The 22,377-nt window shown below is 39.6% G+C and overlaps 1 protein-coding gene across 1 annotated transcript in view; it reads right to left on the bottom strand.

Annotated features, from left to right (window-relative positions):
• Positions 1-6,467: 6,467 nt before the first annotated feature.
• The window catches only part of ST8SIA6 (ST8 alpha-N-acetyl-neuraminide alpha-2,8-sialyltransferase 6), a 299,018-nt gene continuing 283,108 nt past the window's right edge, over positions 6,468-22,377 (bottom strand). Inside the window, exons 7-9 of the mRNA XM_069211545.1 lie at positions 21,738-21,830; positions 13,187-13,631; positions 6,468-6,722 (exon numbers count right to left, since the gene is read on the bottom strand). Of these exons, the coding sequence (XP_069067646.1) occupies positions 6,699-6,722; positions 13,187-13,631; positions 21,738-21,830 (562 nt within the window). The 3' untranslated portion in view covers positions 6,468-6,698. The remainder of the gene's footprint in view (positions 6,723-13,186; positions 13,632-21,737; positions 21,831-22,377) is intronic.

Here is a 22,377-nt window from a genome sequence, read left to right as displayed (position 1 = left end):
CAAGAACCAGTGGCTAGGATACCCCTCATGAAGCGGTGGCCAAGGACAGCCCTCATGAACCAGTGGCTAAGGATAGCTTTCAGTAACCAGTGGGCAAGGGTCCCCTCCAGAACCAGTGGGCTAGGAGCCCTCTCAATATCCAGTGGGCAAGGAGCCCCCTCAGTATCTAGTGAGCAAGGGTCCCCTCCAGAAGCAGTGGGCTAGGAGCCCCCTCAGTATCCAATGGGCAAGGAGCCCCTCCGGAACCTATGGGTTAGGAACCCCCTCACAATGAGTTGCAACCCCCGACCCACCCCACCCCGCTCCCTGAGGTGCCTGCCCATTTCCAACATGATGCCCCTTATCAGTGGAGGCCCGGTGTTGTCAGGAGTCAAGTTGGGGCTTGGACTTTGCCCTGTGGGCATTCCTGAATTTGAACAGGCCTTTGGGCCTGCATGTACATATGCAGTTGTATGTTTTTTTAATATGATTTGTCATCCAACATGATTACAGTGGTTAGAACAGAGGTATGTGTCTTAGCCTTCTTTGCTATTGGGTCCTGTTACTGTTGATTTACTCTGCAGCTGGTTCTGGGTGTGTGGTGTATGTGTATGGTGTGTGTTGTGTGTGTGTGTGTGTCACTCTCCCCACCTGTTTCCCTTGCCTGTGTGCTAGGTGGCTGTACTCACCATCATCATCTTCGTCGACTTTGGTGCTCCAGGACAGCCATGGCATGGAACAGCATTGGGAAGACTTGCAGTTGTGGTTCCATGACCGCCGTGGACTCCTCTGTGTCCCTTTAGGTGAGTGTCTCCTTTTATATGATGTGTTTCTACCAGGCATTTGGTGTCGTTGCTGCCGCCCCGTAAATCCTGCCAGTGTGCAATGTCATAATATGGTGTCTTCCGCCTGCCTGTAGGTGGCAATCGCCGTGTTCAGTGGTCGTACTGCGCTGGCAGTTGGTGTGGTACATTGGCTGTCTATGGGAGGAATCACCGTCATGGTCATTATTTGGCAGTCATTACTGCCAGCCTGGCGATGGTACTACGATCATCACCGGCGTGGCGGTAACCTGACCGCCAATGTCATAATGACCACCATAGTATTCTTGTGCGTTTTGTGATAATGATTTATCATCAGAGGGGGGCACTGTAGAAACAGATTCCACATGAAACAACTATATTATTTAGTTAATACAAGAGAGTCACAAATACAATGGTTTACAACTGTGTATAAAGGCCACTTCCTTTGATGACCAGAGGTGTTGTTTATATTATAGATATGGATAGTTTTATATGTAAGAAATAGTACAGTGTATTCATTAGATCTGGGGCAAATGTCAATATTACCATGTGATGTGTTTGCTATTTACCTATTGGTTTTGAGTTGTAACTTTTTTGTCATACCACAGAAACTGCACAGTTTCTCGGTCTATTCTTGTCTATATGGACACAACAAGCTCCAACAGCATCACTGCAACTGCCCAGGTGACCTCGTGCAACTGGACCGGTCTGGACTGGCAACTGGACCTGCCTGAGCCTGACAGGCCTCCGCTAGAGTGAGTCCCTGATCTCCAAGATGTGCCTCCCATTGCCCTGGACCCTTGGCTGGTATCATCAGTGTGTGCTCCTCTGAAGGAAAGGGAGAAATTATGAAGTTTGTCTCTTTCTGACCACAAAGAGTTCTGTTCACACTGACACTCTGCCACCCACAATGACTCCTAACATGAAACTCTGATGAACTCTGGTAAACCAGACTCAGCAACTGCCAGAGACGACTGGCAATGCGAGATATTCACTTCACACTACAGAAACTACAGTCCTCAATGACTGCCGACATGAAGATCCAGCAACAACTGTCTGCGACACTAGGCTGGATCTTCATGCTACAGCGAAAACCGTCCACGAAGCCAGGCCTCCTCTTCACGCTACAGAGACAACTATCCATGCCACTCTCCCTGCTCCTCGCACCCTCCTCCACTGTGAACTGGACTCTATGTACTGGATTTGTAGAAGGTAATGTTTTTAGCTGCACTAACCTGGTCCCTGTATCATGGTCAGCCTGAACTTATAACTTTCCCCAAGTCTAGCACCACCAGATGACCACGTGTGCTGCTTTGAGTTTTTAGACTCTTTGTGCCAAGCTATCAGTGGATTAAGCCAGGCTAATTTATTAACTTTAGTTGTTCACCCTGACAGGGATTGTGGTTGTTGCACAGAAGGGTCTTCACCCCTTTCAATCAAAAACCCAATTTCCTACACAGAACATGAAGCATATCTATGAAATCACCCACATTATGTTCTGTATTTCATTGTATTCCTCTGCATAAGGAGCGTGGGTTTTTGTAAACATTAATGCAATCAACTCCTTATGTAAGTGTGAACTTACACATGTAACTTTGTGGATAAACTTTCCTCTTGGGACACTTGACATATGTTTCTTTGACGCACAGTCCGCTTAGGGGTTGCTGCTTAACTTTGTACACAGCATATGTTTCAACGCCACACTAATGATAGCCTGTACTCCATACAAATGCTCTTTGACTAACTACAATATGAGCAAAATCAGGCAAGACAGCTTTTCGATTGCAAGAAGCACAACCACATTAATTTGTTGATTGAAGGCACTCTACTGAATGCGAATAGCAGACACGTTTAAATTAAAAATGTACAGAATGCCTAATGTTCTAAACTCGGCGCAGTAATTTGCCCCACACCAATCTTGACTCTCCTTGTGAGGATTTCGAAAATGCTTTTGGAAGCTGAAGTATTCTAACGATAATGTCATGATTTGTACAGCAGCTAAGTACATTTAGGGACAGTCAGTCACACAGAGACTTCTGATTTCAGACAGCACAAAAGATAACCACCATATTACAAAGAGGATGCACTGTCCCTGCTTGCACCGCAGTGCACCATCAAATTGTTGTACTGGACACAAACACGGGCAGTGCGCCCTATTATCATCAATGGCCTGCCCATAGGGCAGGCACAAATTTGTGCTGACCTGAGGCAGCCCAATTAGTGAAATTGTTGACTCTGCAGATGGCACAGCATGAACTTCAAAGAGGGGGACAGTGATCCCCTTGCAAGTGGGAGCAGTGATCAACTTCACCCACCTGCTGTGAGATGTCTGTGAGGTCCATGGGACCCTCTCTCCCCCTCCAGAATGTTATTTTCAGGGGGTACACTGACTATGCTTCACCTCTTATGGTGCACAGTATGCATGCTGACAGCTTCTTTGCCTCTACGCCTGCATCCATAATAGAGCATGGGGCCAGAGGCAAACTGCTTACCTCATACACACGCCCTATGCACATGAGAGAACACACTCAATATAGCACCAGTGCTGTGTATACACCAGTGACATCTCTATTACAGAGGGGGGTGCACAAGCATTTACAACTACTTTTGAAAAACTACTGTTTGTCAGGGCTCAAAAAATGGTCGCACACAACCTTTGCACGCGAGGGACTCTGTATGCAATATCGTCCCATATGTTTTTTAGGGAAACCAGCTTATTGTTTCCCTGTTTTCAGAGAACCCTCTATTCCTAATTGTCTAATCCCCTGTTAACAGAATTATTTGCATTTCCCACCTTATCAGGCTGTTTGTGAATCACAGCACTAATTCTGCTTGTGAATTTTCCCGACATTTGTATTCATGGTGAGTGTGCAGCAGCTCTTTAAAGTATAAATGTTCTGAGGAAGAATAGTCAATGAATTTGACATAATTCTGCATTGTAAACTATATTATATAGCATTTCCCAGTTTAATATCTTTTAAATTTCAGGCAGTTCTTCACTGTAGCAATTTCCCACGTTGTTGCAGCGTTTGATCCTCCCACAGTCTTGCACTGAACAGCTTTGAACGCAGCACACTAGTTGTGTATTTCCTTAGAGTGAATATCCATCAGTTTTACAGCACACGAGGTTGAATTTCCCATTTTGCTGCTTTGCATGATTTTGTAATATTAACATGCAGGACCTGATCATGGTGATGCACTGCATGGATTTACCACCGTATTGCCTCTTAGGAATGATCACAGGCTTGCATCGCATACATTAACCACAGTCCAGAGCAGTATAAATCTAAGTTTGTGCTTTGAGTCCTCTACCGTATTGTCTACAGTCATTGGATTTACAGGATGATCATATCAGTGCATTTGGTTGTTCTTTCTTGCACATAGAAAAAGCAAAACACAGTTTTTGTACATACATTACCTCACATAATATTTTGCACACGTCCATTAATATAGGATCTTTCTGTGTGGACAGGTAACCGCAGAAAATGGTAGGGTTACAAAGACACAATCAGTGAGCCTGACTCTCCCACGCGATCAACTTCAGCACTAGATGAGATCAGCCTTTGCCAATACCTCTTGACATGCCTGACAGTCGAATGTGCACATCTGTTAAAGTGCTCGCCCTGGAAAACACGTGATGAATAAAACAGAAGATTCTTGAAAGCGTCTCAATCTCATTCTGTCATTCATGAGTGCATCAGACGTTTTCTGTAGTGTCATCTTTAGAGAACTTGGACTTGTACTGTATGACATCTTGGCTGGAAATATTACAGTTTTGGTTAAGAAGGTTATGGCTTTTGAACTAATGCTCTGATTATTTGGATATTCTGTTAGAAAATAGGTAAGGGGAAATATGTCGTAAATAAAATATGTTTGTAATTGAGTTCATGTTTGCATGAAATTAATACACCGAACGGCTCAAACGGGCAATATTCTCTATTTTTGCTGTTTTGCTACATTTGCTTTTTTGCTATTTTGCTTACCAATAGGTCAGCATATTTCAGAATGTCAACACAAGTGGCAAATAAAAAATTAAAACAATTGAATATATCACAAAAGCCAGACAGATTTTCATAAACAAGTATTTATTGTCATTTTGGCCATCCCATAAATAACAAAATAATCTTTTATATACATATTTTCAAAGTTAACAAAAATAATCATCTTGTCGAAAATTTAAAAAAATGAAAAAAATCAGCATAAAATTACATTTAACACTTCAAACACCAATGATTTCCTGAGTCTTGTTGTCAAGAGTTATAAATAGCTCTAAAAATGGCCAAACAAATATCACTGTATAAAAAACTATGGGACATATTTACATGCCCCATGTGCTGCCTTAGCGCCGTCATAGCATCATTTTTTTAATGCTAAGGTGGACTTTCCCCCGCAACAGATTTACAAAGTGGCACAATGCATTGCACCACTTTGCAACCCCTTGCGCCATATTATTCCTACCTCAGGCATAATACATGCAAGGGGGCATTCCCATTCAGGGAGGCCCAAAAATCCTGGCGCAGTGAAATTTACTAGATTTCACTGTGACATTTTTTCCATCATTTTTTAGGGCCTGCTCAAGGCAGGCGTTAAAATGATGCACCAATTAAAATCAATGGACCTCCCTGTGTTTTGCTGCACTAGTGTCAAAATGTTTGATGCTAATGCAGAAAAGCACAACAACAGCATCAAATATTCTGACAATGTTTTAATGGCCACCATGGTGCCCTGTATTGTAAATATGGTGTAACCATGGTTTCATTAAGTGGGGCAAAGGCGACGCAAGAGAAGGGGCTCATCGGGACCGATGCACCACTTTCTCATAAATATGCCCCTATGTACATTTCAAAATGTATAAATTACATTGTCAAACCTCCAAAGATTATTTTTTCAGTGCAACACATTTTAACAGTGTAAGTGGGAGTGTTTTATAGCAACTTCTGACTAGTTTATTCTCAAACTGCCATAAGATTTTACAAATCTCATGAGGTAACACATTTGCACACAAGCTCAACACATACAGACACACAGTATTTTGCTTTGGCTCCAAGTTGGTTATTTTATAATGTAATATGACAAAATACAATTGTTTCTAATGTACACTTGATCTTGTGTCCCAGTTCACTGTTGTAAAAATGTTTTGGCTTTGCCCGTGTTCAACCTTTCCTTATAATAGAGACATTCCACTTGATTACTAGAGATGTAGTCATTCTCCTTGCTTCACTTGTTTTTTCGGAAGAATCTCCTATTAGGAAGTATATTAGTTGAGGGCATCAGACAAAGAAATGCCTTTAATTGCCATCACGGTTTGCGATGGTGTTTGGATAGGAATGTTTAATATGTTCCTCGGTTCACTTGGCATCCTGATAACTATGTCCAAATTCACTCCTATCAAGCTGTGGTAGTTTGAAAATATAAAAACAAGTGTAATAACCAGGGTTTGGGAGAGGAGTGGTTGTAATGGCGAAAACAACAGATTAACGGATTATAGATTACAGAAGTTTGATGATTAACCTTACCCTAGTGCATAGAGACATTTTAGAATCCTCTTTTTAATACCATAACACTCTTGTGGCTTCCTTAACACTCCCTTAATCAAAGGTTAACTGTTCATTGGAGCTTTCAGATTGCCCTCTATCCTAACCTAATGGTCTCAGGCTTTCATGGAGCCTTTGGAACCCACACCAGTTCTTAGCATCTCTCCTCAGAAAAAAACTTTGACTTTTTTAAGTAGTCTCCTCTAAGCAGGAAGTGGCGAGAAAAGTGTACAATCTTCAGAAGGTATATGTAATCACATAAAATTTTCCTCATTAAAGCCTTCATTAAGAATTCCTCAGGTATTCCCGGTGGTTTGACTCCACATTCTCTATAGCTGTGGTTCTTAACCTGGGGTCCGGGGACCCCTAGGGGTCTACAAACCTACTCAGGGGGGGCCACGACTCCCTAAAAAAAAAAAAAAATTAACAGGTTAAGTAGGTGCATCTAAATAAAGAAATAAATGTACAATCGAAAATGTTAAACCAGTCTATAAATGTGAAATAATTTGAAATTGGAGGCTAAAAATTAGGTTATTATCCACTGAGGGAGCAGTGCAAGTGCATCAAACAGGATATGGTATGGATGATGAGCGGCCTCAGTTGAATTTAAAAACACTCCAACCTTCTTTTAAAATTAGGATTTTGATTTTGTTTATATTTGTTTGTGAATTAAATAAAGTATTTTATTATTTGTGTATTTGTTTAATAAATGCTCATTTCTGTATCTTTCGTGTGTTGTTTTGTGGTTTAAATCATCAAAAATACCTAGGCCGGAGTGCCGGCTTCCGGTAATGACTCAGTGGAGGACCCTGGATTCCAATAATGATTCAGTGGATGTCCCCAGCTTCAAGTAATGATTAAGTGGTGCTCCTCAGAAAGCAAAAGGTTAAGAAACACTTCTTTATAGCAAACAGGTGTTTAAGAAGAGCCCTATCAACTAGCTCTAGAAACCCCTTGGAAGCATCACTGTCCCACTGCCTCCAAAATCTTTGGCTAAAAATGAGGACAAATGAGCAAGAACTGAGATCATTTAGTTTCAGCAGCTACACAAAGGAATCACTAGGCTTCCTGGACCACAGTTAATGCTGTTAGGGAAGTTACAGTTCTATTGTACTGATCAGTAGTCAAATCACAGACAATTTGTGGGTTGCTCACTTCTCAGGCATCTATTGTCCTCCTTCCTGTAACCTCACTGTAATGGAAATAATGACTCTTCATTAGTCGAGCTCAAATCTACCTTTATCTTTAAGTGACGTAAAAGAAGCAACGTGACACAGTCCAGCACATAAAGCTCCTGGATCTGATGGGTGCCTATTGATCTGGTAAAATTACATTTATATGTGTGGGTTCCATTATTGAAGGATGTCTTTAAGAGCCTAGACTATAAGCAATGAACAAGAACTTGGTCAACGTTGACCATTGTCCCCTTTTTTAAAAAGGGCAATCATTTTAATCCAAGATGCTTTTGGCTCATTTCCCATATTGATACCTCCGTTAAAGTTACTGGCACAGTTATCTATAGCAGAATGTGTGATAGGATTTCTGAAAATAACATCCTTAAGTCTTGCCAATACAGTTTTGGACCATGGAGCAGTGCCTACACCTCAATTTTATTTTAGGCGAAAATAACCTTGCCAAATGCGGCCCAATGTACCTTGCATTTATGGATCTGACAACAGCATTCTAATATGTAAATCACTCAAAATTGTGGATGATCCTCCTTGCAATGGGGCTTGATGTGGCAATTGAGAGCTTTTTATCTCCCCCATATGAAAATATGAACATAAGGGTCAGAATTGGTGCTAGTGGGGAACGCTCAGACTTTTTGTCTTTGCACGGGGAGTTAGGTAGGGATGTGTTCTTACCCCACTTCTATTTATCTCATATATTAATAACTTGTTAAGTTCTTTTGTAGGTAGAAGTTCCTAGGAGAGAACCCCCCCCCAATAATCGCCACAGTTATATGCAGGTGATGCAATTTTGATGGCACACATGCCTAAGGGCATACACTATTTAGTTACCCCTTCACCCAGTTTATGGCAAAACTTGATTTGGTTACTAATTATTCTAAATTGTGTATTATGGCTAAGTGTTTCCAATCTTGTAAGTACAGTTAGGACCTTATGGTCTTGTCAGAGAGAGCACCCTCTATGGTCACACAGTCATCAAGTCTACCAATTATGGCCAACATACTGCAGGCAGAATAGGTCAATCGACAGGGATATCCTCTTGATGACTGTATGACTACAGAAGGTGCTCTCTCTGACCAAACCATACGGTCCTAACTATACTTAGTTACAGCGAATATTAAGAAAAGTGTGGAGGTAGGAAATTCTTTATCCCATGTAAGTGAGTTAATTTCTTATACAGGGAGCAAGGATCCTTGAAGCCCTGAAGAAAGACCTTGACCTTGTAGACACTAGGATGGGCAGAAACATTTTGGGATGAGTGGACTATTATATCTACAATCATCCATCATTTTAGTTTTACCCATAATTAAATTACCTTAGAATAAAAGGAAATTCCTTTAGATTTCCCTCAAAATATTTTTAGAGTTGATCTGGATCCCGCCTTTATCCAGCTGGTATATTATGTAAGAACTCTCTCATTCTGGGGTTGAGATTGCTCTCGTGGTATCACCTTACCAGGGTGGGATGAAGAAGTCCATTATATAGCATGCTGCACTATGTGGGTGAGCCCTCCTCATCCAGTAAATTGAGATACATATTCCTTTTTGATGTGTTGACTCTAGGATAATGCCTAAATAAGACCTTAAATATTTGTCATCATTGTATGTTATTGTGGTTGTACGTATCTGACAGAGAAGTTATACAGTGACTGCACTGCCTACTCTCTTGTGCTAAAAAAAAAAATATATATATATATATTTATATATACATAGGGGCACAATGACTATAATTTAAGAATATTCTTCAGTGTACATGACTCATCTACATTCTTCTAAGATAGTCAGTGGGGGAAGTTATGTTATTAACTGTGACTATCATATTCAAGGTTCATTGATAGTCTACTGCTTTGTCAGAGACCGACAACCTGGGCAATTGTTTTTTTCTGTCTGGTAAATTTCCTTTTTTTCTAGCTCTTTTGGAAGTACCTTTACATTCCAACTGTATCCACTAATTTTGACCTCACATTAGACTGATGCTTTTGAGCATATAGTCATGCAGAGAACATGATATTTGACATAATTGTGACTATGCATATCACTTTTAAAGCTCAGGCATACTTCTCCAAATATTTAGATTTAATGATGGCATTGAGGCATGTAGTCGAAGTTGTGGAATGTAGCCTTATAGCCCACCATAGCAATAGCTATGAACAAAAACATTGGAATCTTGTAGCTCAGGTCTTCTAGAAGCCCAGAGCATTCCATTGTTTTCAAGGGAGTTCCCGACATTCCAATGTTCTAATGCTTTTTAAAGACTGTTAAATACATCAAAACATTAGGGGTCCTGTTGTGCAAACAGTTTTGTGTCAGTGGGATTTGATCTGTTGTAAAAGTTGCTGGCATAGTGAATTGATCCAAGCACAATTTTGCTCCCTGTAATGCGAATTTCATTGTTGACAATAGTGTTTTTGGGAAACGAATCCAAATACTGCTGAGAGAATTTCTGCTACAGCCAATACCCTCAACAAACAAAATGCACCAATACAAAACTATTTACATAATATGGCCCAATGAAGAGACTTAGGGCCTGATTAAGAGTTTGGCGGATGGGGTTACTCCATCACAAATGTGACAGATATCCCGTCCACAGTATTACAATCCCATTATATCCTGTGGGAATTTTAATACGGTAGATGGGATATCCCTCACGTTTGTAACAGAGTAAGCTCTCTGCCAAACTCTAAATCAGGCCCTAATTTTGCTTGCAGATGTTATGGAATGTTGCACACTGCATTAGTTTTGCGTTCAAATGGAAAATATGTACTAAAGAGGGAAGTACATTTGAAAAAATGTAGCACACCTATATGTTCCTGTTTAAAATGTAAACATGTTCAGATATTCTCAAGAAGACGAGTTCAGTAATTTATGCACAATACTGTAACAGAGAGTAAGTGCATTTTCTCATATTATTCACGTTCATTTTAGTGTGTACTTGGCAATTAAACACACCTTAGATTATGATATTTGTAAATAACACTTAAACGTTAGAATTAGCTTTCATGTGATTCTTGCCAAAATAAGATAAGCCAATGATTGAAAGCCCTTTCTTAAATTACAAAAAAAGCCACCATAACATTACATTTACTAGCCACAGAGCGAGTAGTGATTGCTGAGGGTGGTAAACACAAACGGGAAATGGATTACAGTAACTAATATTTTTGAATATTTCCCACTGGCCCATTTTCTCATTTAACTGGGTCATTCCCAACAAAGACACCTCAATGGAGGATATGGTAGAAATTAAGGGCCTGATTTATGAAAAGTTAGTGCCGCCTATATGCCATTGTTTGACTCAAAAGTGGTGCAAACTTAGAAAAGATAACAATATTTTCTAAGTTTGCTCCGCTTTTGCGTCAAAAAAAGACGTAAAGGCGGCGCTAACCTTTCATAAATCAGGCCCTAAATTGCTGAGCAGAAGGGCGTTTTAGCGTGTGAGCCCATAGGAAAGGGACCCCATAAGGCTTCTCTATGGCAGCCTGAGCCGGTCCACGCAAACACTGAGCTGAAAATCCACTTAGTGAAAATGTATTGTTTGAGTATCGTGGCCTGGAATTGTATTCGGTTGATTTTAGTAGATTAATAAAACTGCTACTGTTTGATTATTCACAAATCGTACCTCAGTAATAAAAAGTCCCCGAGTGAGAGCCTGCTCTAGTTCCATTCACAGAGTAGTAGATAACATTATTTGGCATAGTATAGTAATACCTACATATCACTTTTTTCTAAAGCGAACCTGCTGTTCGTTTTGATCACAGGGACCATGTACTTTGCTGTTTTCTCAGCAGTGGCCCGTTGAAGGTCATATGATGTCTGGCATTCGATGCTCATCTCAAGCACCGTCTTATTTCAGAATGAATAAGCATTTTGCAACTATCAGTTAGCAAACATGGTTGGCCACCTAAGGTTTTTGGACCACAAAATGTAATATGCATTACTGGCTTCTGAACATGTATACGTATGACTTGAACATAGTATAGGCAAGATAAAAATATACTCAGCACAAAAAAAATATCACTGAATTTAGTGAAGCAACTAAGCAACTAGGGAAAGCTAATTTGTAATAACAAGACCAAAAAACAAATATGCTTATCAAACATACATTAGTACATTTTTGGTAATTTGAAAATGTCTAGGCATCCGATCCCTACATTTACCTTATCTAGCATGCCTCCAAATAAATCTGGCATAAACGATTTAACTGTGTTCATTTAATGCACACAGTGATAGGAAAATGGGCACATTACACAAATTATGACATGAGTAATGTGTGCATGAGTTACGAAGGAATAACTTAAAAGTAAAAAAACATACCATTCTTTAAAAATAATTTACATATTGCGGCCCAGATTTACTAACACTTTGTAAAGTGTTTGTGTCACAAAAGTGATGCAAACTGCATGGGCAGCTCCTCCATTTGGACGGAGGAGCGTCGCCCTGCCTCCTCTGCCAGCAGCAGCAGCAGCAAAATCTTTACCAGAAAACGGTAATAAACCTAGCTTATAATCGTTTTCTGGTAAAGGTGCGGGGCCACGGGGGTGACGCGCAGTGAGGGGGAGTGCACAGCACTCCCCCTCACTGTGCATGTATGTTTGGCCAGCCGTCTCAGGCCAGCCAAACACACATGCGAAGTAGGCTCTCTCCAGCCCAGCAATACAGTTGCTAGGCTGGAAAGAGCCTGCACAGGCTCCCAGTCTGCCTGTGAGCGCCCTGGCTGGGCGTTCCCAGCCAATCCTGACATTGCTCTGAGCAGCGTCAGGTTTGGCTGCTGGGCAGGCTGGGAGCCTGTGCCTGCAGCCTGTGACGAAAGAGAGGAGTGGCGCCTAGGTAAGGTAAGCGGTTGTTTTTAAAATTAAATTAAATCAATGTTTATAGCCACCCCTTCCGGGCCCCACAAGACGCTACTGGCAAACTGGTCAAAAGTGTGGAATTGGGGTGTACTTTCCAGTGCAAAACAATTTTTGCACCAGAAAGTAGCTGTGAAGTGATTCAAATTAGTGCTATGCTCTACTTTGACCTATGTTTCATCAAGGGGTAGTACCATCGGTGGGGCCTGGGTGTTCCCATGCAAGCACCCATGTTTTTTTAAGCAAACCCATAGCTATTAAAAAATGTAGATACAGTTTTGCACCAAAAATGTATGCCTCCTCCAGGCAAGTGTAATGGAGCAAAGTTTTCTGTTCTCAAACCTTTCTAACTTTGAATGTACGCTGTACTATTTATCACATATACAGACTAGGAGAAGTTTTAAACTATATGTAAGTGTAGTATTTTGTACTAGAAGAATATTCTTCCTGACAAAACACATGCTACACATCACAAACACACACCCTTGTTCCATGGTGCAATAGTTTGTGCATGGCTCAAGTCAGCCTAAAGTGCGTTAACACTGGGGGAGAGACACTGTGCCATATTTTATAAGTAGTAGCACTGTTCTGCTCTATTCCTTCCACGCAATGAAGTGTAGAAACCTTAATTTATGTGTCGCTTAGAACAAAAATAATACATTTGGTTTACACATCTAATACCTTTGTGAATAGGCCACATTCCCTTCAAACTTAGTAAAAAACAGGGATCCTCTAAGAATCATCGAAGAACGTAAATGCTATTAAAAAAGCATTTGCATACAATCTCTTACTTAATCCTCATCAACGTAGTCTGTGTTTATGTTCACACCTACCAACCTGCAATTTGAGTATGCCTTTGGTATGAAGTTGCAGAACTTGGATAAATTCTTTAGGCATTGCATGGAAACCGGGCTTTGGTAACTGGTTGTCATAATAATGGTGGCTGATTAAATTCCCTTCCATGGTTTTAGCAAAAGGCCAGAATCCATAGAGGGTAACCTGGTCACATAGCTCTATTGCTGCACTTGTTATCATTAACCCTGTGGACAGTCGATAGGCTCGCACACCATTGGCTCTCCAAAACTGGCCAAGACTCTTCAAGTACTTGGGATGGAAGAATATTGCCTTCTGATTTGCTTGTGACTCATTTAGGGTAGTGAACACTTTAAAGCATGCAGCTGTATTGCTACTATAGGAAAATGCAGGTAGGAGGAAGTATGCACCACCATATTTTGTCATGTTGTGAAGAAAATCTGTTTTCTTTCCTCTCAGTCTGCCATATCTGTCAAAGACAAAAATCACAATAGTCTTATCAAAAATCTTTCAAGGGAAATGGTTATTTGCACGTACATACAAGGAACCACGCTTAAAAAGATTAGATAATTATTAGTGAGTACACATTTAAGTGAATTGTGTGAATGGACAGTGATGGTAACAGTCAGTAACAGAATAACACATACTGCAACTTCCATATGTATCCTGCACGAATATATGATTAACAGCCCTAAGCCTAGTTCAGTGCAAACTTCACAAATCCCTCTATGGTGCATAATTACATGAATAGTAAGAGAAAGACAACTTATTGTTCACAGGAATAATGGAACTCATAGTTGGTGATCTCCTTCACATTAGCAAAGACTGCAAAGGCTGGACAGACACCTTGGCCACTTTAACATTTACAACATGGCTTTTGTCATTGCACCTGTTCCCTGCCAAACTAGTGATCCTGATCTGTGAAAGTCTCCACAGACATATACTATCTCCTTCCATTTTAAGGGGTACGTTCAATCATTGGCTGCGCTCATAGCTTCTCTGACTTAGGTGCTCTGTATTTGGAAACAATGATCATGTGCTCAGGATGGAAGGAGCCTTGGTCGCTATCATGGCACACTTTTACAGATGTCTTACCGGAGCTAATAAGTGGAAGTCTGCCAAAACTGCTAAGCTGAGTGGTGGCCCACCTTTGATGATGTTGCCTTATGTTATCCATCATCTGGCTCACTCCTATGAGCACCTGTCCTCACAGCAGACTTTACAGCTATACATCTATCACATCTAGTGGACCATTCGCTGGAACTTAAGCTATAGGTTTTGTTTGTGTTCAACCTTGTCAGTTGCATTTGTGTTCAAACATGCTTGATGCTCTAAACTTTGCAACTCAAGCCCTTGATTTACAAAGCACTTTCCATCTCAACCATTGTTTCCCCCGTGATGGAATTCAAATTATTTTGGTATACCAGCTTGCCAATTTTGCCAATTAGATTGGAAGCACATTCCTGGTGAAACAATGGCACTGTCTGTTGGTCACTATGGGTGTTATTAAGTGATCTCCATGAGATGTACAGAGCTGTTTGTGGACGGTGGCTCTGTTTTGTTGAAGACAAATATAATCCATATGTCCTGTCTCATTCCGAAGGATTTCTATTGTGTGACTCCTTTGGTATAACAACATAGGCAGACCAGGACCTCTGTTTTCCTCATTTTATAAAAAACTGTCGGTGTCTTTTTTTAGCGCTGGTTGCACTTGGGTCTTTCATGCCCATCAAAGAAAGTATATGGACGCCAAGTTAGCAGTAAAAGAGAACTATATAAAACAAATAAAGATGGACAGCTCTTCAATTCCTGATGCCGCTAGTCTCACTGAAGTGCAGTCAGCTCATCTCATAACTCCTCCTCCCCCCATACTCCATGCACGGGCCCTACATGTCATTTTTTAAATATGCCAGGGTAACCAGATTTCCAAACCCAAAAACGACGATAGGGCATGAACCTAAACGTAGGACTAAATGATGGGCCAGCACTGAAAATAGAAGAAGCATATTGTTAGAAAACACTAACATAGAATGGCTACACAGCTCACCCATAGACTTATAAGGAACACTAGACACAAGAAAGGCAAAAAGTCCATTGAATTAAAAGCTGTACACTCGTCCACAGTTGGGAAGGCTGGGAAGATTGTGGATGCTCAAAGAAAAAAGGTAAGTGGGATCTCCTATTTCACACGTTTCTCTCCCTCACAGTACAGCTTTAGTTGCTGGAACATGAAGTATTGCTTTTTAATGGTACCAACGAAGCTTTATGTATCAGTAAATAAATTATAATAAAACAGGGACTGCTAAACTTAGTTTGGCGATTCTGCGCAGTAAGTAGGTTGGGAAATACTTATGGATTTTCTATAGGGAATTATATGCATTTCTTGTGCATGGAACGTAAAAAACACGAGCAGTCCCTCTTTACAGGACTTAATTTAACATTGATAGTGCCGTGCTCTATTAAACGCTGATTGTCGAACACACTTCAAATTAATGTTTTATAAAATAACCACTCTTCCTCCACCATTTTGTGATATAGTCCAGTGGGCGGCCCATGACCCTGGCTCTTGGATGGCGTCTTCAAACACTGACCACAGCTCTTTTACACCTGATGTGCTGCAATGAACGAGGCGAGGCAACACAGTCAAGAACACTTACATTATTCTGTATTTACATTTCACTAATGTGCACGCACACAGGGCCCTCACTCGCAAAACCAGGACATGCATTACTTTGAATTAAAATGCTGGGACACCGGGGCAAACACCGAAAAACCGATAATTAAGGTTTAATTGTGACTCAACAAGTTTTGTGAGCTATGTTGAGCGTCTGCTCTTTAAACCAGAGATCAAGGTGGGAAACCTAAGAAAAAATGGTTGAGAGCTGATCTTTTAGAAGGTGGAATGCTACCACACTCAACAAAGATTGAGCTCAGGAGTATTAGGAGCATTGTAGGGAACTTCAGGAGCCATTTGAGTGTATACAAGCCATAGATGCAGCTTATTACAATTTAAAAAACTTTAAGCCCTGATTTACAAACATTTTGCGCTGTGTGCATCACAAAAGTGAAGCAAACCAGCGCAAAATGTTTTTTTTGTTATTTACTAGTAAAGTGCCTAAAATTGACGCAAAGTAGTGCAATGTGTTGCTTTGCATTACTTAGCATCTAGGGGGCTTTACATGGGTTGTGCATGGATGTTCCCATACAACCATCCTTGCTTTTTGATGGAAAACCCTATCCATTGACATTAGTGGAAAGGGTTTTGCACCACAAATTAACGTCGTTAGAAGCAGGAGTTAAAAATCAGAAATGCTTTTATTTCTCCTAACACTTCCCACTTTGCATAAATGCTGTATTAGGGAAATGTCCTGAACCACGACGCTGAAACAACAATGTTGCCTACAACACAAGCTTGCCAGAACAACAACTGCCTTTTTCTCTGCCTTAACCATGCATGTGCTGAACTATGCACATGCGTGGTTAAGGCAGAGTAAAAGGCAGAGTGGATCGAGTGAGAGCGCGGTCAGGTAAGTGGGGATGGAGGAGGGTTGGGGGAATGGTTTAGTTTGTGTTTTAGGGGCTGGGGTGGGGGGGATCGGGGTAGTTTGGTTTTTAGGGTTGGGGGATCAGCATAGTTTGTGCAGATAAGTGGCAGGGTTGTGGGGTCGTTTTTAGGGGTGGGTGTGGATTAGGGCTTGGGGCTGGGGGGTAGTTTGTTTTTTAGGGATGGGGATCAGGGTAGTTTGGTTTTTAGGGGTTGCGGCGTGGGTCAGTTGTTTTTAGGATGAGTGGGGGTGTCAGGGAAGGTTTTAGGGCTCAGGGTGGGTGGGGTGTCAGTGTAGTTTTGTTTTTTAGGGGCAGGGTGGTGGGGTCGGGGTAGTTTTGTTTTTAGGGGTGGGTGGTGGCATCAGGCTAGTTTTGTTTTTAGGGGTACGGTGGGGGGTCTGTTGTTTTTACGGTGGCTGGGGGTGTTGGAGAAGGTTTTAGGGCTCAGGGTGGGTGGGGTGTGTTGGGGTACTTTTGCTTTTAGGGGTGGGGGTGGTGGGGACAGGGTAGTTTTAGTCTTAGGGGTGGGGTAATTTTGGGCCTTAGGGTGGGTCGGTGATATGACATTCTAGACCAACGCATGCCATTCCCCCACATGCCTTTACTAGGCATGATTTTACAACTAAAAATCGCTGCAAAGGCATGTGTAGTAAAGGCATTTGTGTTAACAAAATGGTCGTTGTTCCGACTGTGTTGTTCAGACATGCATGGTTCTTGCATGCGTTGTTTCACCATACATCCCTGTACTGTACAGCACACATCCAATGTGGGAAATGTTTAAGACTTGCCTTCAAATACAAAACCTAGGCTAGACTTACGCTCACACCCTTGCACTATGGTGCAAAGGTGTGTGTGTGGTGCCAAGCAGCCTGATTATGCACGAGCGCTAGGGAGAGGGAGATATCTCTGTAGATCTGGCGCTGTCTTTCTCTCCCCCTCTCACACAATGCAGCAAAGCAATCTTGGGTGTTGTGCTATGGTGGGTGTAAATTTTGAACATCTAGGCCTTACTAGGCTTAGCTTCAATTATTGTAGTCAATACTGTATTTCAATGAGGGGAACCTATTAATTGTTTGAGGTTACAGAGAAATCTTAACGAGCACAATAATGCCGCCTCATTCTGTATATATTTTTGGGAAGCATTATTAGTACCCCACCTAAGTCTCTTTTGCCTCGTTTATGAGGAGGTCTGATGAAAGTGAGGTATTTACGTCTTCTGGTAAGTACGGCACTGCAGGGCAACGTGTAGATAAGGCATGGTAAATATATCCTATTCTGTGATGCCACTTGTAAAATGGGCAATATTTAACACATGGAATTCTATGGTTTCCACAACGAATTCCACTTAAAAAAAAATATTTATTAGGCATTTACCTGTGGTGAATTTTGTCCTGTTTGTTTGAAATTGCAATACATCTTTCAAGTTTTGACTCCTGCACAAATAGAGTTATGCTATTCTGAGAGAACATCATTGTACATGTCACTCATAATGAGGACTTGAGTGGTAGTTAAAGATCTTCTGAATTCTTACTATGAGCTCCTAAATTGAAGTACCTATCACTGGGATACTCTTGATCTTATTAAGGGTGGTTCATTGAAAAATACTTGTGCTGAATGTCACTTCACTTTAATCTATGAATCACTTTGCTGTGGCTTTGATATAGCTGTCAAGTGGATAATAAACAGATGTTGACTGAACCATTTTAATGTCTTGGATTATTTGGATCCTTCATAAGAGACTAAAGTTTTGGAAATTGAATGTCCTATGCGCCTGGACATTAAAACATTTGACTGGTGGCTCTACGTGCCCTTTGTTTTATTCAAATATTGTACCGTGGAGCAATGGTCCACACATTAGTGCACCACAGAGCTCTGGGCTCAAAATTACTCCCTATATATATATATATGTATATATATATATATACATTTATTTCCTGATCTAGTAAGATGTATCACAGGCAAACATATTCAACCTTTTCTTTATTCAGGTGTTATTCAACTCTTTGCACCAATGGATATTATGGTGGCTGCACATAAAATCCTGTTTTCAAATATATTCTCACTCAGAGGTGGCAGATGGGCAATTATTTCAGAGTCACCTATAGCCACAGCTTGTACAAAAACTTTTACTGCCATATGGCTAACGTACATTTTGATGCCCCCATTGAATCTTGGCACCTCCTGCACCTGTCACACCTCTACTCCCTCTCACAGTTCCCCCTTTGTTTTCATGTTAGAGTCACCTTTCAGTATGTTGAAGCATTCATATAACACTTTCATTGCTGATCTCACAAGGCTTAGCGTCAGTACATGCTGATATGACACAATACTAACTTCTCACTTATGTCACACCACTGATTTTCCAAGAATAGGTTCCATGAACAGATTATTTGTATTTACATCCCGGGAATTATGAAGCACAAATGTGTGGATCATCAATATTGATGGTACTAAATATCTAAGCCATAATATTGTGGGTACCAGTAAATCACGGATAAGCTTATTCATGGTAGGTATATATATTTTTTGTTGTACAATCAAACTTTGAAATAATGTTTACTTTTAAAGGTAGTTGTCATATCATTTTTGGAAACAGTTATGTCATTTTTTTAATTTATTTTTTATTTTTTCAGTTTCACTTATCTGTGGTGTGTTTTCATGTTATGTTCATGCTAAATCCTTACCACAAGTGTTAGGTTGATGGACTTGCCTGAACAGCGAGGTCTTAAGTTCATTCCTGTACCTCAAGCAATCAGCGAGGGGCAGAGAGTTCTGAATTACTGGGGCTTGTACAGAGAAGTAGGCACCATCCATCAATTTCATATTGTTCTTTGGGAAAGTCTGTAGATCTGATGATGAGGAGTGAAGCTCCTGAATATGATTATGGTTCTTAATTCTTGTTTTTTTAGGAACTGGGGGCCCTCATCCTGTACAGCCTTAATGGTGATGCATCAAACCCTAAATATTATTTTTTGTTCCTTTGGGAGTCAGTGCAAGACCTTTAATAAGGGATTGACATGACAAGTTCTAGGCTGGTTTGGTGTCTTTTGTTTAATGTATATATTAACTGAATTAATTAATATTTTTAATGTAAAGTGTATTTTTTTAAATTTGTATGTTTAATGTTTTTAAGGTTGCTGAACTTTGAAAGGGATTTGGATGGGGAGTATGTTCAACTGATTTTGGATGTATTTTTGTAGATATCAATTATTAATGTATTATGAAAATATTTCATTTTTTATAAATTATATAATTAATTATTAATATTCTTGTTAGGTTTTTGGGTTTTATAGGGGCTATTGGTAGGCATTAATTTTGTAAGTATTTATTGAATACATTTAACATGCTTAATTTACTTATAATTTATTGAAATGATCAAATATATGTACATATATATATATATATATATATATATATATATATATGAATATATATATATATATATATATATATATATATATATTCAATCTTTTCTATTTTATAGGGGTTTTGAGTGGGGAATGTATTGTTATATGAATATTTAAATATTTTAACATTCTTTTATTTTGTATCGTGAATTTTAAATATTTTTTATACCTTAAAATGCTTTTACTGTTTTTGCTATATGTTTGGTTGTTATTGTGTTTGGATATGTTTTGTAAATGTTTTAAGTTTTATATTAAAGCATGACATTTCTACATTCTTTTAAATGTTATTAATTGTTTGTTAAAACATTTTCAAACAGAGAGTTCAGGTTTCGTATTTGTTGGTGTAAATTCATACTTTATTAATAATCAGGTTTTGTTTAGGTAATTTAACTATATGTTTAGTATATTTGTATTTATATATTTTTTTATTTTTTGGTTTTGGTTTGCTTTTGTATTTCTCTTAAAAAAATGATTATTCCTATTGGTATTTTTAATGGTATTTCTAAAATATTTTATAATGCATATTTTAGATCCCGATTTCTGCTTATTATCTAACCGTGGCTAGTTTGAAGTAAGAATAGTAATTATGATCCTTCCAAAGTCCAACACTTCATGCAATTTGATAAGTTTGGAGAGGGAAAAGTTGCCCAAGGTTCTTAAGTTTACAGTGGCAATCGCAAATCTGTCCCTCCAAAGTCCAACACTTTCACATATTTTGTTACGTTTGGAGTGGCAATAGCAAATATAACCCGTCCAAAGTTTAACACATTTGCTACTGTTGCTTAGGTTGGAGAAGGAGCGTTTAACTTGGCCTCTGCACAGTTTGTCTAATACTTTCTCTACTGTTGCTTACATTGAAATGGGGATAACCCCTTCAAAAATCCAACACTTTCCCTAATGTTGCTTAGGTTGGTAATAGTAAATCTAAACCCTGCAAAGTCTGACGCATCCTTCACTCTACACAGTTCCTACTTTTGAGTAGGTTGTATAAGGGTAGTAAATCTGACTCCTCTAAATTCTATTACCTTTCTTCCCTAATTTTGGTAAGTTAGAGGTGGAAATAGTAAATCTAACATCTGCAGAGTTTAACACTGTCCATTCAGTTGCTTTGGTTGTAGTGAATATTGTAAATGTGACCCACTCCAAAGTGCAACACTCTCCCTACTATTTCATAATTTGGAGTGGCAATAGTAAATCTCACCCTCTAAAGTCCAATGCTTTTTCCACATTTAAGTTGAGAGGGGACAGTGTATCTGACCCTTCCACAATCCAACACTTTTTGTACCATTGCTTAGGTTGGAGTGGGAATAATTAATCTGACCTCTACAATGCCCAACATGCTTCCTACTTTGTTTAGTTTGGAGTCGGCATACTGAATCTGGCCCCCAGAGTCCAATACTTTTCTCAGGGTTGCTAAGTTTGGAGTTGTATTAGTACATTTTACCCCAACCCCAAAATATATGCATTTTCACAAATGTTAGTTGATAAGGAATACAACTAATTATTATTCTTAATTGTTTCATTTATTTCAAGACTTTTTATTTTATGTATTTACACATGTTTCATTAGTGAATAATATAGAATTAAGCTTAAAGCAACAATAGTTAGATAATTATACTCACTTATGTGTAATGATACTCGGATTGACAGTCACAACATTTGTTTTATTTCCAACATCTTCATAAAAATGCCCATTGATAGGTGGCAGATTGCACCTAGAGTTTAGAAACAATAATTACAGATGTAAAAAAGTTTTACCATTCAGTTGCAAAAAACATCATTTTTGCTTGCCATGTCAGTGAGCTTAACTTTCAGAAATAAAATCATAAGAGTTCCAGGCACCAGTTACCCTTAAGCTATGGTAATGTTGCAAGAATGTGGAAACTCAATTGTGAATTTCACATTGTTTCCTGTTGCATTTTCATTTCCTTAGTTATTACAATATTGTAATTTAAATGGTAACATAACTTGACAATCAAATGTAGGACAGGGACATGGATGCATGTTTAGTTTGTTAGCTTCTATTAATAGTTGAAATGTGCTTAGGATTGCCGTAAAAAAAAGCCACAAGTTACCCATACAACTTGATCATCAACACTGACACATTACAATGCTTAAAAAGCAGTAAATGTACTATGTACAAAAGAGAATATAGCAAAAGGGCTCTCATTATGAGTGGCCTGGTATTATGGTATGATCATAACACACCCTTTGTCACTGGTATTACTGCTCCTCAACTTTACCATTCCCAGCTCGGCAATA

Source organism: Pleurodeles waltl, chromosome 10, assembly GCF_031143425.1.
Source record: "Pleurodeles waltl isolate 20211129_DDA chromosome 10, aPleWal1.hap1.20221129, whole genome shotgun sequence".
Taxonomy (NCBI): Eukaryota; Metazoa; Chordata; class Amphibia; order Caudata; family Salamandridae; genus Pleurodeles; species Pleurodeles waltl.
Note: the sequence above shows the minus strand (reverse complement) of the source record. Positions and strands in the feature narration are given on the sequence as shown.